The sequence below is a fragment of the Phaseolus vulgaris genome, chromosome 2 (assembly GCF_051622355.1).
Source record: "Phaseolus vulgaris cultivar YP4 chromosome 2, ASM5162235v1, whole genome shotgun sequence".
NCBI classification, from domain to species: Eukaryota; Viridiplantae; Streptophyta; class Magnoliopsida; order Fabales; family Fabaceae; genus Phaseolus; species Phaseolus vulgaris.
The window spans coordinates 2,479,282-2,499,054 of NC_143499.1; the positions used below are offsets into that span (position 1 = coordinate 2,479,282).

The 19,773-nt window shown below is 30.7% G+C and overlaps 2 protein-coding genes across 13 annotated transcripts; both read right to left on the reverse strand.

Annotated features, from left to right (window-relative positions):
* Nucleotides 1-2,245: 2,245 nt before the first annotated feature.
* On the reverse strand, nucleotides 2,246-8,382 carry LOC137810136 (plasma membrane, autoregulation-binding site, misato segment II, myosin-like, tubulin/FtsZ protein). 12 transcript variants are annotated; one of them, XR_016518334.1, is made up of 11 exons: nucleotides 8,225-8,368; nucleotides 8,038-8,118; nucleotides 7,534-7,635; nucleotides 7,126-7,171; nucleotides 6,164-6,239; nucleotides 5,286-5,649; nucleotides 4,767-4,931; nucleotides 4,139-4,381; nucleotides 3,947-4,066; nucleotides 2,484-2,960; nucleotides 2,246-2,406 (listed from the first exon to the last, which is right to left on the reverse strand). XR_016518334.1 is itself a non-coding variant. In XM_068611274.1 (11 exons), the coding sequence occupies exons 2-10, from the start codon at nucleotides 8,107-8,109 to the stop codon at nucleotides 2,515-2,517; spliced, it is 1,719 nt and encodes a 572-aa protein (XP_068467375.1). In that variant the 5' UTR covers nucleotides 8,110-8,118; nucleotides 8,225-8,368; the 3' UTR covers nucleotides 2,246-2,406; nucleotides 2,484-2,514. The 12 variants fall into 12 exon arrangements, 8 of the variants coding, with proteins under 8 accessions (XP_068467375.1, XP_068467380.1, XP_068467376.1 ...); XM_068611274.1 differs by having other exon boundaries at nucleotides 4,682-4,931; XM_068611279.1 differs by having other exon boundaries at nucleotides 4,682-4,931; nucleotides 7,548-7,635; nucleotides 8,225-8,366.
* Nucleotides 8,383-12,322: 3,940 nt separating this feature from the next.
* Nucleotides 12,323-14,554, reverse strand: LOC137810137 (Homeodomain-like superfamily protein). Its single transcript, XM_068611281.2, has 5 exons — nucleotides 14,086-14,554; nucleotides 13,830-14,002; nucleotides 13,421-13,730; nucleotides 13,083-13,159; nucleotides 12,323-12,866 (listed from the first exon to the last, which is right to left on the reverse strand). Exons 1-5 carry the CDS (start codon nucleotides 14,429-14,431, stop codon nucleotides 12,579-12,581), a joined length of 1,194 nt encoding a protein of 397 aa, XP_068467382.2. The 5' UTR covers nucleotides 14,432-14,554; the 3' UTR covers nucleotides 12,323-12,578.
* Nucleotides 14,555-19,773: the final 5,219 nt, after the last annotated feature.

Here is a 19,773-nt window from a genome sequence, read left to right on the forward strand (position 1 = left end):
TATTATTAGTATTCTTTTTAAAAAGATTAATGAAATTTTTAATAACATATTTATCTTGCATTAAATTAATTATTTATGACATAAATTTTTTAATGATTATTTATTAATTTAATTAAATGTATTATTTATATTATTTTAAATTTTTTGTTTTTTAGAAATAGCATAAATTTAAATAATATAATACTAAAAAATGTATGATATATACTACCAAAAAATATAATATTTTAAAAAGTAATATAATACAATATTTTAAAATATGCAATTTATTTTTTAACATTATGATATTAATCAATATGACACTATGAAATTTGATATAATTTCATTTTTAATCACATAAAAATTTTAATATTTTTTTTTAATTTTCGAAAGTATATAAGTTTGAATAATAGTTATCGAATTACTAATGTCTGGCTTGAATGTGATTCTGCCTTGGTTTGTGCTGCGTTTACTACTAGGACTAATGTTCCGTGGATGCTTCAGAATCGATGGAATACTTTGTCTTAATTTTTGTGGGACAATCAGGTTTAGGGTAACTCATATTTTTCGTGAAGGGAATGCGTGTGCTGATAAGTTGGCTAATTTAAGATTTATTCATAGAGAATCTTTTCATTGGTATAATAGACTCCCAGCTAGTCTGTTATTAGAATTTTTTATGAATAGGTATAATCTACCTATGTATCGTTTGTGTTAACATATGGGTTTTGGTCTAGTCCCCCCATATTTTTGTATTTTCTTTCTTTTTTCTTTTTTTAATAATATTTTTTTTTCATGTGATGGCAGATGATTGTTGTTACTTGAGGTGTCAGCTTAGCTGAGATGTCAAGTTGCATAGTGATGCCTAACACGAAAACTTTATAAAAAAAATAAAATAATAGTTATCGAATCATTTTAACAGTATTTCTGGAAAATGATTTTAAATTGAATAATAAACTATACACACTCATGATAAATGATTTAAGAAAATACTCATTTAATTTAATAATTATTTTTCACAATAGAAAATCAATGATTTTTATTATAGTTAATTTCTTAGATATTTCAATGAAAACCATTTGAATAGTATTTATTTATTCATTTTTAAAAAAATTAATAACTAATATATTTTAACTTAATGAGTCAAAGTATTTGTAATTAAACATATAAAAATAATATGTTCAATAGAAAGATTACATAATATATATATATATATATATATATGCATATATATGATGAATACTTTTTTTCAATATTATATTAAAACTTAAATATTAATTATATTTTTTTAATATTAAAACTTAATTAAAATTTATATTGATAAGTATTAATATTATTAATAGATGTTACTTAGAAATATAAATAAGTCAAATGTGAAAACATCTTTTTATTTCTGAATCGTATAATCTATAGATCTTCCCAACTCTACAAAAATATTTTCTGAGTTCAATAATTCAAAATATAATTTTATATTTAAAAATATCTTCTAAATTCTACAATTAAAAAAAGATAAATTAGATTTTTCATAAAAAAGTATGAAAACATCTAAAATAAATGGTAGGTGCCCAAAAAATTATTGTGTGAAGTTAAAATGGCCCTTAAAAGAAATAATAAAAAAAAACTAACTCTCACTTAATAATAAATATCAGGCTATTACTTTTTATACCCATTTTTACAGTTAACACCCCACTTACTTTTTGGTCAGTGAAAAATATTCTTTACTATCGCTTGTTAATTCTTTCTATTTATGTCTCGTCAATCTTTTTACTCTCTTGCTTGTTAATTTACACTAGTACACAAATCTTTTGGACATGGTTAATATCATAACAAATTTGAATTGCTTTTGTCATGAGTTTATTCTAAAAAATGCTTCAATAGATTAAGAAAAAACTAAAATTATAATTCATTAAACTGTGTGATTATAATTCTAAACTTATTTTCGAAACATTAAGCCATCCCGTTATTGTGTCTTTCTACAAAAATATTTTCAGAAAATAATGTCCAGAATTCTGAAATTATTTTCCAAAAGTTTAGAATCTCCCGAAACTATGTTTCCAGAAAGTCTATTCCACTATTTCTACCAGAAAGCTCAGTCAAATGGTTACATAATTTCTCTTTCTTAATGCTATCATTCCACTGTTAAGTATTTTTTATTATTACATTCTGTCCATTTCACCGTGGCACATTTTTTAAGTTCAGATTAAAGACAAAAAAAAAGAAGCGTAAAGACTATGGTAAAAGAGAAGACAAGGGTGGTGAGAGCTGCAAGCAGTTTGGAAGGAAGAAGTTGAGAGAAGTATGGATTAACTTCAGTAAATAATACGTCATGAAATCCCAAACCAAAGGCAAGGTTAAGTTAATCCCATGGGAGCTATCAAATCGCTATTGGTCGATGAGAAAGCACCAAGTTACCAGAATGAAAATAAACAACACCTGTAAAGAAAAATCAACTATGTGGCTTGGAGAGTTATCCAACAAAATGCTTGAAACTCAATGGCAATAAATATTACCTGACTTTTTTTGAAGAACAACCTATATATTCTAATCTGAATCTGATGTCAACTGAGGAGGGCGCAATGCCGCTACCATTTTAGATAACATTTCATCCATTTCCATCAATTCTTCCATGCCAAAGCCCCAACTTCTAAGTAACTCAGCCCCAGCTGCTCCTCGTTGAATTCCAAAACGCTGAAGATTTTGCAGTTTATTCTCTAAGAGTGGTAATACAACACTGCTGGAACGTAATCTGGCGGCCATGGGAACGGAATGAATCTCAAGGGATCCTTTGGGTGATGAATTAATAGTTTGACTACCCATTAGTTCACCTTGCTTGCCTACATTGTTACCAAAGATTGATGGAAAAGGCAAGGGGATAGGCAAGGGACAAAGAGCAACGGATAGATGGCAGGACATTGGCCTTGTATTGGCACATCTAAAAGCACCCTCAACTGTATCCTTTACCTCACCAACTGAAGCGCGATGGCCTTCTATAGAACCAAAACAGTGAAGGGTTAAGACAAAAACAATCATTCAAAGGAGAGAACTTAATAAAACAGCTGAATAGAAACTCAATATTAAGCATGTCGATAAGCAACATGCCTTTTTCAAATTATTTCATCCAGTAACCTAACAAATGTAACAAACTAAACTATGGTTGAGTACCTTACAAAGATACACTTTTTTAACAACAAAAGGAGAGCTTATCTGTCTAATTAAATAGAAGTATTGCATAATGATGAATCTGTGTCGATCTAACTTCAGAGAGTTCCATAATAAAGAAAATGAATAGTGGGTTAATAAAAGAGCAAAAACCAAGGACCAAATATCACTTGTTACGCTGTGCTACAGAAGAAAACTAAATGGTAATTTATCACTTGGTTCATTCAGAATTAAAAGATAGATATAATCAATAGCATTATTAAACATTTCATCATAGAAATCTGGTAGTTGCCTTCATTTCAAACCCCAATTTGAGCTCTTTTTGCATATCCTCAAAAAATGTAATGTGTGTATTTGGACATGATTTGGTGCCTCCAATGGTTCACTGGCCAATAAAAGATGCATACCCTAAAATATGTCGTTTTCATGATAAGCTTAAAGAGAACGGTAAAGTTCAAATTTAGAAAATTTACACTAAATTAAACCAATATACTTATTAGATATGGCTTATGGGCCAAAACATTGAAGCAAAGAATACTGTTGTGTTAAGATTAGAAAACTAAAGCACAGCATAAAAGCCAACCGGGGGCTAGAAGACTCCAAGCATGGCAGGGTCCAGGAAGGATCAGACCCATTATGATTCTACCATATGCAGTCTTATCTTGCATTTGCAAGAAGCTAATTTCAAGAACCAAACCTGTGACCTCCTAGTTACACATGGTAGCAACTCTGACAGTTGAGACAAGGGTATCCATACAGACAAGCAGAACAAACATGAAGAAAATATTAATTGATAAATCTCTGCAGCCAATACCTGATGCAAGAGCTCCGTGGACTGTCATGTGTTCAATAGCCAGCATGTCTTCAACATCATCTGCTGTTTGTGGGGTCAACGGCTGTAACATCTCTAACAGAGACAGGTCATTCTGTCCCCCTGAATTTCAAGAGTAAGACCAATCAAATACATCTCTTATGGAGATCAGCCAAAAAAATTGTTCACATTTACCAGTTAAAGCTGGTGCTGGCATGGCAACATCAAGAACTGACACCATATTCTGCCTTCCTTGTCCTGATAACATTTGTACAACTCCATGAATATCCACAGCACCAGAACTAGAACAAGCATCTGCAGTAGGCCCAACTGGAACCATTCGAAAAGGTAGACTAATGGAGTGTAGTGCTGCAGCATAAACTGCACTCGAGTGAAAATGCTTCGCATCTTCAATGTGGAGGAATCTGGAAGCTTTACCTAAGAAATTAGGTGAATAGTCAATCTTACAAGGGCATCAAAAGAAGATTTAGTATAACTGAATGAGACAATTGGAATCTATAATTTGTGCATCTGCCAGCCAACAGAAATACATTAACAATGGTAAGGAGGATTGTATCAATATTAGAACAAAGTACAACAAAATTTAATGCCATTAATGATATCCGGCGTTCAAATTAGTAAAGTAGTAGCAAGTCAAACATCAATAATTGCTGCATATTATCAAAGTAAGGCTATTTTGACTGTGCTGTCAAATATAATAAATTGTATTTGACATACTTTTACTTAAGGAGGGCAGACCAACAGGCACAATAAGTTTACAGTATGATGACAATCTTGAAAATGATATAGAATCATGAAGAACCTCTGAGACTGTACGCTTCCTGCTCTGAAGATTTGTGCGTGGACCAGAACCTTGGACAGCATACAGTAAGACGGGAATGTTTGTATACTCGTCTACAATGTTCTCTAAAAATTCAGCAGCGACAGCAGAGAAACCTCCAGAGTCATCAACAATAAATTGAAATCCCTGTCAAAATTTGCCAATATTTAAAGATAGTAAGAGGCACACCAAACCAAAATTAATTTCCTTTAAGAACTTAATGGACAAAGGCCCTATGTTTGAAGTTATAAATATAGTATCATCAATCTGAAAATCTCATACCAAAATTTATAAAGTTGAACAAGAAAAAGCCAGGATATCTAGTCAAAATGTAGCTTTGTTAATTGCAAAACTACCATGATAAGTAAGCCTTTTAGAGAAACTAGATTACTGTACTTCTGGTATAAAGTTTATATTACTATTCATTATCTCACAGCAAGGGTTAAAGTTATACACGAGAAGTAACCCAACTACAAGATTGGAAAAGTGATAAGTTGTTACCTGTATATTGTCACACTCTTCAACAAAAAATCGAAGCCTGTCACTGATTTCTTCCCCTTGCGCAGCCCAAGCAAAGCAGTCCCTTCCAATTCCATAATTGTTAAATTCCTCAACGACTGGCCAAACTCCATCTAATTCATAAAGACTCCGGGGGTGATAATGTACTTTTGAGTAGTCGGACCAAAACTGTACACCATTTTCCAGGCACTCAATTATTTCCTTATCCTCATACTCACTCGGAGAACCATTCTTTGAACCAGGGATCTCATTTAACATATTCGAGTTTTCCTCTTCTTCATAAAGTCTTTGCAGGAACAAATTTCTTTTAAAAGGTTCAGAGGCTTGAGTGGAAACTTTACCAGTCCTGCACATTGGTGTATGGGAATTCCGTGCATTCGAATATAAATTTAAACCACAATGACAGATGTAACGGATGACGTAGATTTCATGTCCAATAAAAAGAGGCAGGCAAAACAATTTCAAATTTTCATTTCAACCCTATAAAGCTTAAAATGACGCTCCACACCAAGAATAGAAGATACATGTAAATAGAACCTTACAATGTTTGCAGGTTATTCTTGAAGAAATTTACCATTTTGAATCAGAGTTTTCTTGTATGTTTCTTTGTAGAAAAGAACTGCCCTCTCACTTACAGTTTTCAAGTATTTCATATGTAGAAGATATTCAAAATTGACCTTACACGATATCTCCGTGTTGCCAATATTTTTAAAAAAAACAATGAATCCATTGCCATTTCACTAAAACAAGCTAGTAACTGAGAAAATTCACACAGCAGAAATTAAAATTCCCAATATCATCCATTTCAGAGAGAACCTTCTTCAACCATCAATATAAAAGTATAGAGTAAAAGCTCTCACCAGGTGACAACATCTGGTGATGTGGAAGCAACCTCCGTATACAATGTACCATGTGAATTCATAGATCCAAGGGATCCTGAAAAGATTGAAAAATCCCAAGAATAAATTACAAGTGGATGGGGACAAATTTTGCTTACACCAAGAGAAAAATAAAGGGATAAGAAAGTATACAATTAATCTCAGGCTAAAATAAGTTTACATTGAGATATTCTAACATCATGAGATTAAAAGAAGACAAAATTAACACAATAAATTAAAGTAGCAAGGATATGGAAATAAAAACCGAAGTAAAAGAAGGAGACACCGCGTAGGCAAGATATTGTGTTTTCTTCAGCTCTTTAAGGGTACAAAGGAAAGGCTGGAATGTGGTCTAAAAAGTTTAAAAATCCACAATCTTGAATATGTACTACTACTTCCAACATATACACCTAGCGTATATTATATTCCTTATTCATAACTTCTTAAGTACAGTACATTATCACTTGTACAAGGAAAATGAGTTGTCTTCTGCTTTTAGCACTGTATAATGTTCCCAAATTTTGTGATGACTCTCATTTTCAGTTTCTCAGATTCACAAACAAAGCAAGCTGTGAACTGTAACCATGTTACAGCGTGGGTCATTTTGTCTAATGTTTTCCCAACCAACTTGACCTGTCTTGATTTCCATGCCCAAAAATAAAAGGCTGGTAGACCGGTAGTTTAAAAAAACTGTAGACAATTACTAATGAACCTTTCAAGTTTATACCAACTACATTGATCCTACTACATATAGTAATTTTAGTTAATCAGTATTTTTTTTTTTCAGAATTCAGTTTAATGTAAGACCAACCATGGATTCTTGGCTGTCACATAGCAACATCAACTCAATAAACAGAGATACCAGCAAATAGATCCTATAAAAAGGGCAAAAGGAACAACAATGATATTTTCCTCAATAATTTAAATACTTATAAGTAAAATACCTCTCAAGTTTATTGAAACCAGGCGAGGAGTATAGGAAGGAATGCCCTGCACATTTAATAGAAAATGGTGTCAAAATAAGGAAAACATCTAATTCTTCCAATCTACAGATTTGGATCATCACTCCCCATTTTCCCTTGTCACCTCTAAAATTATGCCAACTAGAATATAAGAGTATCAGTTAATAGTAATCCAATCAAATTGAACTACACTTAATGAACCGGTTCAACATGTAATATGGAAATGGCACATGCAATGGAAGCACTACATAGCAGCATATTGACAAAAAGTCCAAATAGAACATCTCATTCTATCTTCTACAACAACATACAGTTCTAATCACATACTACATATTTATTTATTTATTTATTTATTTTAGAAAATGATTGTTCAACAACAGAAAATTGCACCTGCTGTGTCTCACCAGTACGATAAAGCACGTCCATGTTAAGATCCTGATTCTTGAACACTGAATCAGCAGAGGGGTCCCCAGCCAACCCAAGCAACTCATCCTAACAATTTGAACACAAATGAAACATTACATGCATGATTACGAAATGAACATATTGCTGATCAAAAAAAAAAAAAAAAACGAAATGAACATGTTCAATCAACGGTACTTTCAGTTATAGAATATCAACATAAACTGAAAGAAAAAGAAAGAAAAAGGAAAGAAGGTTTAGCTAAATTAAATAAATAAACATGAGTAAACAGTACATGCAACGATAGCATAAAGAATTTTATCACTATCATAGAATCTTTACAAACCATTGTACATGGTAATTATTTTTAATTGATTGATAGTGCAATTTTTTCTACACTCACAGCACAGAAATTAAAGTCAACAAACAAAGCAAAATGTGTAGAAGTAAATCAATCTGAAATTTATTAAAACAAGCGAATAGGCATCAAACCTGAAAGTTCCAGAAGTGAGAACCAACGAAGTTTGCGAAATCGCCAACTTGGAGAGTAACAATTTCTTTCATTTTCGCTTGCTGCCACTCACAGAATCAAGTGAGTTAATTGCTGTAAATTCAAGTGAGTTAATTGCTGTAAATTCAAAGCAGTTTATTGCAAATTTTAGCAAAGTGAGAAACGTACCTTGGGTTAATCTCAGCAATTGATTTTGGCGGCAAAGGGTAGTTTCTGGTGTTTGGTTACAGTTTTTAATTTAAGCGTCAGAAATATGAAAATGGCTACTCTCCTCCGCGGGCGGCGGAAGAATTTGGTTTTCCTTTTCGACTCGGAGCAGATGTCCTAAATGGGCCATTTGATGGATTGGGTTATGACCCGTACCCTGACCGGTTCAGCAGGTTGTTTCTTCCTGCACCTCCATAATTTCTCCTAGCACTCCTATGTAAATGATCATTTTGTACTTGAAAAATATATTTCGAATTTTATAATCTCGAAATGTATTTTTTCTATTTACACCTCCTGGATTGTATTTTGTATTACACAATCCAAACTATTTTTTCTCTTTAAAAATACATTTTGGATTACAAAATTTAGAAGATATTCTTGAATCTAAAAATACTTTATGGATTTTATAATTTAGAAATACATTCTAGATTTTTAAAGAAACTCATTGTGTATTATAGAATCCGAAAGGTATTTTCAATCTAGAAATACCTTCTAGATTCTATAATCCAGAGTTTTTCCATATGACTTGTTTCTGCAATGGCCTAAAAGTAAACTTCTTTTTTATTTGAACCTGTTGACAATCTTTTATCTCGGTTTGGGCTTTCGATCCCTTGAACTTGATTTTGGGCTTGGATATGATTTGTTGACTCCTACTTACTAGACTAGGTCAATTGGATCTATCGGTCTTCGATCTCGGTATTCGCTCATGAGTGGGTGTGTGTACCACGAAAGAGTTCCGATGATAAAGTCATAAGGCAGTTTCTTCCTGCACCCCCACAAGATTGCGCAAAGAAAAAACTGTCCCTATATAAACTGTATATTTATTTTTTCTGTATTCTGGATTATGAAATCCGGTAAATTTTCGGATTGGCGCATCCAGTAATCTCTCGGATTGATGCTTCCAGTAGTACATGAATAATAGTGTTAATCCAAATAAAAAAATGCAAAACATCCATAATTGAAAAAATCATTCCGGATCCGCCAATTCATAATTCAAAATATGCATTTCGGATTCAGAAATCCATAATTGAAAAAAATCATTCCGGATCCACCAATCCGTAATAGAAATTGGGTTTCCGGATTCAACAATCTGAAAATCAATATTTATGCAAACTTTGCTTTTGGAACACCCCCTCATCCGGAATGCAACATGATTCACTTCCGGATTGATAAATCCGTAGCACACTCTGAGATCCCGAAATTGTGGAGGTCAGTTTCGGAATTTACAATGCAGGAAGAAAAATGTAGGGTGCAGGAAGAAACTGCCAAGTCATAATTGATTTTAGTTGATTATCAGATAAAATTCAATCTATTTACATCTTAAGTTGATCACCTATTTATAATATTCTTTTATTGGGTATCCATTTAGGTTATTTCTCTTTATACCTAACGTTTATTAAATATTTTTCCATTCATTATTTTTCCTTCATTGACTCTTTTACAAAACAATTACACTTTAAGTTAGGGGAAAAAAAAGTTGAAATTCTATATTAACGGTAAATAATGTACTTTTACAAAATATAAATGAAGACTTAAATTCACTTATATGCAAGAAAATATATTGAAGTTAATATATATATATATATATATATATATATATATAATTGATGTGAATATAATTTAAATGAGTTTAGAGGAGTGGTGCACTCAATAAAAGTGGTATGGGATATCGGTTTTTCTTTGGACTTTGGAGTTAGGAAGATCGGTTCTTTTATCTTAGAAAAATAATATTTTGAGAATCCTAAAAAAAATAAACCGATCTTACAACCAGTTTTAATAATATAATAATATATATTAAAAATTTAAATTAAAAAAATAAAATAAATATAATTAAAATATTATTATTTTGAGATGTTAAGTGAGTGTTTTTATACTGACACTATTCTACATTTTAATCCCTCTCTTTTAGTCTTAGGATTTGTTGATCAAAAAATATAAATCTAGAGTTAAAAACTTTGAGTATTTTTTTTTTCTTTGATGATGTATCTACCTGCATGATGAGGATGATTGTGATAAATGAAATTTAAATTATTTGATGCTTATTTTGAAATGGTTGGTTGTCAGGATTTAATTTTGAATGTGATCAAACAATTATATTCGTATTTTTAGTTCATCATCCACTCCAATATTCATTTGTTAAGTTAGTTCGGATTAAGCTTTAGTTTAAGATTTTAATTTATGCTCAGAAATTAAACTTTGATAATGTACTTACATGTAGTTAAGTTAAAAAAATAAAAAATTTCGTCGTCAAAAATGATATTGAAACCATAGTATTTTTATGTGAATGATATTGAAACTTTAGTATTTTTTATATGTGAGTGAAATTGAGAAAGCATGGTTATGTTTTGTAATTTTGAATTGAGAACTATTACGATGTGTAGCTCTTAACTTGCATCATATACCTTATTTGAAATGGAAGTTTAAATTGTCGAGTTATAATATAAAGTGTTGGAAATTATTGAATTATTTAGTTAGTAGAGGTCTAAGATTGAATATTTTGCACATGGATTCCCTTCAGTAGTTTAAGATTGTGTGTTTGAGTTGATCTTGGTTTAATAAATTAATTGATGTTATGTTTTGCATTTTTTTGGAATTCTTTGACTAGTACCACGTACTATAATTGATATATACACAGAAAAATTATGGGATTTTAATCATGATGGGGTTATTTTTTTTACTTTTTATCAAAATGGGGTCTGTTTAAAAAAAATTACAAATTTAGGCAAATCGTGTCAATTTGACACGACTTCATATGCACAAATCGTCTCAATTAGACACGACTCTGTCATGTCATACTGAAGTCATGCCAACTTAGCACGACTTTTGTCTTGTCATACTGAAGTCGTGCCAAGTTGGCACGATTTCTGCCACGTCATATATTTTTTAAAAATTTTATTGTTTATATATTGGGTACTAAGTTATGTAATGTTAAAAATTGATTTGATACATAATTTTCTAAAAGTGTTAGTTTTAAGGAACAAAAAATTGGATAATCGTGTATGGATCATGTTTGAATAATCAGCTTATTCAAACTTTGAGCCATTAACTCCTGAGGACATTGCCGCCGAACATGGTTTCCCACTAGCCAAAAAGTATATTTTGATATTTAATTGCGCCGGACATTAAATTAATTTTTAACATTACATAACAATCTTAGAAAGTTATGTATCAAATTAATTTTTAACATTACATAACTTACTATCCAATATATAAATAATAAAATAATATATATATATATATATATATATATATATATATGACGTGGCAAAAGTCGTGCCAAGTTGGCACGACTTCAGTATGACATGACATAAGTCGTGTCAAGTTGGCACGACTTCAATATGACATGACAAAGTCATGTCAAATTGGAACGATTTGTGCATATAAAGTCATGCAAAATTGACACGACTTGTCTAAATTTGTAATTTTTTTTAAACAGACCCCATTTTAATAAAAAATAAAAAAAATAACCCCAAAACTCAAAAATTATTTATTGACAACCACCTTATTTTCAAACCACTCTCTAACAACACATTTTAATAATACAATATTGCATTCAAACGATAATAGTAATAATAATATACTAATTTGTAATAGATTTGTACCAAAAAATCTGAAGGAAATCTGTTGGTAGGCGATAGTACAGAAAAAAGCAAGCAAAGGGAAAATAGAAATTGACGGTGAATATTTAACGTACGCACGTTTGTGAGAGAGAGTTTTAAGCGAGAATAAGATGGGTGAAAGAATACCACTAACCAAGTTGGATGTATGAAAAAGCTATCTTTCAATATTGACAACTGATACGGTGTTGGAAAAATCCTGACACTTTATGTCAACCTAAATAAGATCCAGCCAAAATGCTGAAAACCACGTCTACTTAAGATTGGGTGAGTGTGTCCATCAATATTCTCGTGCGATCAACATTGATTTAACACTTTATTGTTAATGAATCAAAAGCTAGTACATAATCTTGTGTTGTGCCGTGTTCAACGGATCCTCAAATAAACCTTTTTCTGCCATTTGCATCAAATTTAACATTTAAAAACCAACCCACAGAGCAGATAACATAAATGAGGATTAATCTATGAAAATTGCCCAGTAAAATTAAAGCTCCATACAAACTATTCCGAGTTTTAAAAAAGGAAAAAGAAACCTGAAAAATCTGCAAAAAACCTCAGTGGCTCTCTACCAAACAGTTTAAAATAATGGTAGGATAAAGTTCATCCCTATTGTTCTATGTGTTAGATCTATTATTCTTATGCTGTCAAATTCAGGGTCTTCATCGTCTATGTATTTTATTCTCATTATCTGCAAAATTTTAGAGGCTCTGGTTATCAGCTTCAAGGTGCTGGTGGAGCCCTCCTTTCCAGTTCCTGCAATCTGATTGCTCATCTTCTGCATCCACACTGTTCCGTCCAGGGCTTGAGATACCCTTTGCAGAGCCTCCTCCTCCTAGGAGGAGAGGTGTGAGAGGACCTTGAGGAGAACCAGACTGTGAAAAGTTTCCCTTTGATTTATCCCCACATTGATCTTGGACCATCCATGAGCCATTATCAGCCTGTCCAACTGATGAAACTGGGAATCTCCTCACATGAAGCCTGTACTTCTGCATAAACCATAGTTCTACATTAGTTGTTGACAATAAGCAGAAAATAACTAGTACTGATAATTACTAATTCATGGATTGTCCCTTTATGTGAATCTAGAGCAGACGGTAAAGACTGATTCCTCATACTGCGACTCATCTAAGGGAATACATACTGTTTAATCATGGGTGGATTAACACGATCAAATACCAAAAACAAAATGAAGAAACACTCACTTGCAAATGGCTTTTCACTTCATCATTTGTCAGGCTCTCCACCTGCATCAGTTCTCTAATCTGTTTAGGAGTGGCCACTGCAAAATAAAATAAACCAATTAGGTACACATTAATCTCAGACAGAACAAGACCCTAAGTTTCAATTTTTAGATGGGTCAAGCAAGAAAGATTTTAAATTGCTGAAAATTGCAAACCAATGCAACTGATGTAGTCACAATTGCGATCTCAAACACCCTAAAAAACCTTGAAATTGCAATCAAAATCAGACCATATTTTTAAAAAACCTTGAAAGGACCATCCCCGCCCAATTCATGAGATAAAGAATCAATTAGGTCTACCTTGTGCTCCACCAAGTTGTTGAAGAGCATCCACAAAACGCCGGTGAAGCTCCGGCGACCAGCACCGCCTTTGTTTCCTAGGATTCTGCTGCATATGTTGCGGCGGTTGAGGCTGGCTCTGTACCTCAACACGGAGCAAAGAAGAGCCGGAACTGGTATCTCCACATACACTCTTGGAATTGCTATGACTCAGTTCAGACGCATGACCCATCAAACTAAAGCTCGGAATTTGTGAACCCTCCTTCCTCGGGGCACACGAATTCCCATCAATTGGGTTCTCTGGCACAGACCTATCGCTTTCTTCATTCCTCTATCATTGAGAGAGAAAAAAAAAAAAAAACTTCTTGCCTCAATTCTCTATATATATAAATAGAGAAAAATCCAGAATTTGAAATTAACTTAGAATTACCGATTTGATTTTCTGAGTACTCCAAAGCTGAGCTGAACTCATCCAATTCTTCTTCTCACATCTTTCATTTTCTTTCCCCCCAGAAATGGTTTTCGGTGGCATAAACTCTTCACTCGTGGGTGGATCTTGCGATATTGAACACTTTCCTTTTTCCTCCTTCAATCTGGCTATTGCTGCATGCCCAGAGAACCATGGTGAGAAAAAGAAATGCACAGGAACGACACGATAACAAGAATAAAAGGTAAAAAGCACACACCATCGTTTAGGAGGAGCATGCAGAGAGGAAGCTCGCGTTTGAAGGCCTCAACTTTCCTCAATTCGTCCTCCAACCTCTGCACGAAGCCGTCAAGCGTGGCAACCTTGTCGCGCTTGTCTCTGTTAGCAGAAACTTCGGCGAAAAAGAGGGAAATGGGTTTGGGGACAAAGCCCAAACTCAAGTCCAAGCTGAGCTCCATGAAAGCGCGGTGGTGCTGTGGAGGTGGATTGGGTGATTTTCTGTGAGCGAGAGTGTGCTCCCACAAATCACAAACTACCATACCATACCCTGATTTGAGGTGATAACGAAGGAAGAAGGTGTAAACAAGAAGAGGATAGAGATTCATTTATATATAAGGAAAGGGAAATTGAGATTCAGGACAAAAAGATTCGGTGCCCGCATTCGGGTCGTCGCGTCTTTGTCCCACTCGGTAACTCCACCGTGTCTGCATTACTTACTTCTCCTCCCCAAAATTAATTACTTTTTCTCATTTTCTTAAAACACTCATTTCTAAATTATTAACTTATTCTCTCTTTCCTATAATGGATGAAGTTTCAATCTTTCAAAAAAGAATTAAATTGACTCTTTTTATAATTTTCAAAGGAACATTAATTTTTTATTTTTACTTTCTCATCAAGTTCATCATTTTCTCAATAAAGATAATACTCATAATTATTTAATAAAAATAATTCAAAAAATAAATATTCCTTCTTCTTAATTTTTGTTAAACTAAAATTTATATTAATCATTATAAAATACAGGTAGCCTGATTTTATTGGTGTGCAACTACAAATAAATGGTACAGAGTTTACATAATATTTAGATATAAATTAATTATATTATTTAATGTTTTGGTATTCAATTTTGTGAAAATATGAAATTGGGCGTATTTGTTTTTTATGTTTTGATACGTTTTTTTAATAAAAAAAAATTAAAAAAAGTGTTTTTTTTTTCTGGAAAATTTTCTTTGTTGTGTTTCTCAAAATTTGTTTCTATATACAAGAAAGGTAATAATATATATTTTTTTTTATTAATTTGGTAACTAGAGTAAAAATAGAGTTTCAGTTTTATTAAATCATTTAATGCAATAAATGATTAAAGTTCCTGAAAAAAAATATTAAGTTAATAGATATTCAAAAGATATTCATGATCTATCAAACAAATTCTAATAATTTTTTAAAAATCACAACTTTTGGAATTTATGGATTTTAAGTGTGAAAAAAAATTCTTATATTGAATTTCCTTTAGAATTTAAAGATTATATATTATCAATGAAAAATAATTTTATATGATTTTCAAGATAATTATGATAAAAAAAATGCTATACAATAGTTAATAATCAAAATATATTGTAAATCACTTCATACATTTAATGCAGACCATTTTTTCCTAAATTTGTAATAAATCGAATCCAACTAATTCCACCATGTTTGGACTTGATATATTATGACTGAAATACTTAATTCATCATAATTAAACAACATAATTAAATAATGTACAACAATATAAATAATGTCCAAAAGTACTACCATCATCATTGATATTTCTCTATCAATTTTAAATGTTTGCTAATATAACATCTTCCTGAATTGAATTAAAAGCATTTTAGTCTATCAATATATAATGTATGTAAAATATTATAAATTAAATATTACAATACGACATTTTTGAGTTGAATCAATGGGAAATATTACTTTATTTAATCTATTAAAATTGTAAAATTATACATCTCTAGATCATTTATTCAAAGAAGTTTATGTGTGGTAATTAAATAGTTTAAGATTCCGTATGGTTTTACTGGGATGTTGGCTAAAACGAGAGCATGGAGAGTCTATTTTGGCGATTTTTAACATGTTAAATTTTATAATATAGTTATTTAAATGGATAATTTTTTTTTAATCAAAATGTATTAAAATTGTATAATTTCGATTGAAATCTGATTACTGAAATTGAATTATATCATGACACGACATGTTGATATAATTTATTTATTTATTTAAATAATTAATAAGTGAAATTATAATTTTTTAATAAAAGAATGTTGATGTTGTTTGAAAGGAAAGAGAAAGAAAAGAAGAAGGAAGAAGAAGAAAATGATGAAAAGTTGGGTTAAATTGAATTATGTTGAGAAAAGAAAAAAGAGGGCATCTTAGGTGACTAGGTGAGGAAAGTGGAGATGAAAAATAGAAAAAATAAAAAAAAGGTTTTCAGTGTGTTGTGCGAATCTTTGGATTCCGTACTTTAACGCGGCGAAAATGTGAAAAAACATTAATTAATTGGCAGTGTGAAATTGTGTTGTGGGGTTTGGTCTCATGCTTTTTACCAAGATTCTTTGTTTCGATGGCTGCACACAGTTGTGTTGTGGTGTGAAAAGTCTGCTATGGTTGACCTCACACATATAAGTAACATTCATCAAAAGTGGTAAGGGTATTCCGGTCTTTCCGCTTCCACCACCGTCAAATTCATCACTATGTTTTCTATTTTCTTCATCATAAATTATTACGTTCCTCCATAATGTTTCACAATTATTTTCCTTTAGCCTTCCAGATCCAACTATAATATTTTAAAAATGTGTAAAAGTTTTAGATAGTTTATAAATCACGGTGAATAATAATTTAAGAATATTATTGTCGAAGCTCAGACATCCTATTAAATGACGTGTTAGTGTTCTTGTATACACTCGTATGATACGTATCCGTGAAGTATTCAATTAAAAAAATATTTGTTGAATTTATAACAGTTCTAATAGGATTCTAACACAATTTAAAAAAAATATATATTAATTTTCTAAAAACTCAACTTTATTATATAAATTTTTATTATAATTACAAAGATAAAAGCAAATCCTTTTAAATAAGTAATAAAAGAATATTTTTTTTCAAAAAATAATATGAAACATACTTGTACATATAAACATTTATTATCAATTTATATAATTCATAATTATATAATATATAGATCAGTATCTATGTATCATACATTTTAAAAATTATACATATTTCCGTGTTTATGTTCGTATCATATCAGTATCCATGTGAGTGTCTGTGCTACATAGATCTTAACCTCACTAAAAACAAGTTTTTTAAACAAAACCGTCTTATGGAAATAGACACAAGCATTTCAGCTACGCAAATTTGAAATGGGAGTATTAACTTAAAATGTAGATGGTTAACGCAAAAGAAAAAGACCTAGTAAATACTCAACATTATAAAATACTATTCTTTATGTTTTGGCATATTTTATTCTGTATGATATAACATGTTTAATCTATGGATGTTGACTTGCTCTTTATTATGTTGTCCTCAATTAAAATTTGTTAGTAATATTCCCTGGGACCCGTGCAAACTTTTGTATACCATAAACAGGAATAACTTAGCTTCTAATAACATTTGAAGCAGAGGAAACTGGGTAGAAAAATAAGAAACTAAGTATTTCTATATTGATACGAAAGATGTAGGTGGATTCGTCCGCATCCTAAACGATTTTACATATATACTGTGTTTAAACAAAACCGATTTGATGAAACTGAAACTATTTGTGATTAAAAACTGAAATTGCACTGTCTTAATTGGAAGCATAGGAAGCTATTTTTAGTTGATTTAGCCATAGCAGGATATGTATGTGAGTAGAATAATTTGCAGAAAAAATGAAAAGCAGGGTGATATGTGTGTCACGTGCAAGATTCTTGCAACGTTTAATATTTTGATGTTTATTATGAAGATGATGATTAATGGGGGTATTGGGGTATTTGCTTTCTTCTCTCTCTTTGTCCATAATGAACGACCTAAACCTAAAGTGGTCCTTCATTTGTTGTGCTTATTGTATCTTCCAAATGAGAATCTGGCAGATTACGGAAAAACGGTTGGCACCTCCAACGCGATAGCAACACGTGTCTTGGAACATAACTTTTCACGAACGGTGATATTCTTCTTCTGCGGTTCTGTTCGTCCACTGCCATCATTCATTCGTGGCTTCTACATTTTTCCTTTTTTTTTTGTTTCTTTCTCTCTCTCAATTCGATTCATCCATCCACCAGATGAAACGTCAGATGCCAACACTTGGGATTCTATTTCTAGTTTCGATTTTGTGATTTCAGCGTCTAAGCGTTTTCAGGAGCATCTCCTCATTCCTCACATGCCAAATATTATAAAAATACTCCTACTAGGCTTTTCCCCTCACTACGATCGGTCGAAGAGATATATTTAAAATAGTTATAATAAATAATAGATAAAATAGTTATAAGAATTTTTCGAAAGTTTCAATAAATTTGGATAACACTATGAAAAATTAGAGAATTTTAATAAAATTAATATTGATATATAATATATAATAGATTTGGTTCAATATCATGACTAAATATTATAAATAAATTATTTACAGAGATGGTATGTTTTTAATCTATTCTTAATATACATTTTGTATATTGAGTACTTACTTGATGTACTTTTTCAGGTTAACTTCGATCGAACACCATAATTAAATAAGTAAACTTCGATCGAACACCATAATTAAATAAGTAAACTTAAAGTGAGGAGTAAGAGAACGACCGACACATCAGAAATTGTACAATCAAATTTAAATACTACCTAAACCTACTTTGTTTATACAAGTAGATGAATCAAGTGGTCTTAATTGTTAATTCAACGTATACCTGAATTGCAGAATAATTTTACCATGTATAATAGTATTTTTAACTCAAATAATTTAATTCTAATGAGGTATCTAAGTTAAGATCTTACAATTATTAAAAATAAAACATTTTGTAATATAAAAATAAATGTAAATTTTATTTTATTATTTGATTTTATAAAATTAAATTAAATTTAAATTGAATATAGAATAAAGAAGTAACTTATAGTTAAACTAATTAAATTTAAACTTTTTTTTTGTTAGAAGTGATAAAATATTGATTTTACTCTATTCTCCCTTGATCATCTTTTAATCTTATGCATTTAATAACTTTAAAGCACACGTGAGTCCACTGTTTAATGGGTTCTACTTACTAGCAAGTGTTTCAAGGGTGTATGGAAATAATAATAATAAAAAATATTCTGACTTCACATATTTAAACACACTTTTTAAATATATTTAATGAAACTGTATTGATTTTGTCATTTTTCAATCAATTTCAACTAATAAAAAATAGTTTGCCAAAAGTCATTAATATTGTAATAAGGATTTATGAAAAGAAACGCAAAATATATAGATTCTCATACACTAAAAAAATCAAATTTATCTATTAATTTTTTTATCCACAAATCCCTAGGTAAATTTAGCATTACTACAAATATTATCCATTGATTTAAATTTATAAGTAAATTCAATATTACCTATGTGTATTACTCATAGATTTAAATCCTTAAGTAAATTTAGTTTTACTTACATATTATTATTCACATATCTCTATTTGTAAGTAAATTTTATATTATCCACAAATTTTACCCATGAATCTATATCCAAAATAAATTCAAAATTATTATTAATATAAATATTTTTGTTAACAATATTAAAAATATAAACAAACTTAATAATTTTATTTTTTTTAATAATATTAATCATACCATTTATATACATAATATTAAAAATATTATTATAATATAAATAATTATAAAATCATAACTAATATTCATACATAATCATAATAAATAATAATAATAACTAATAGGTATGCATCCTATTAATAATATT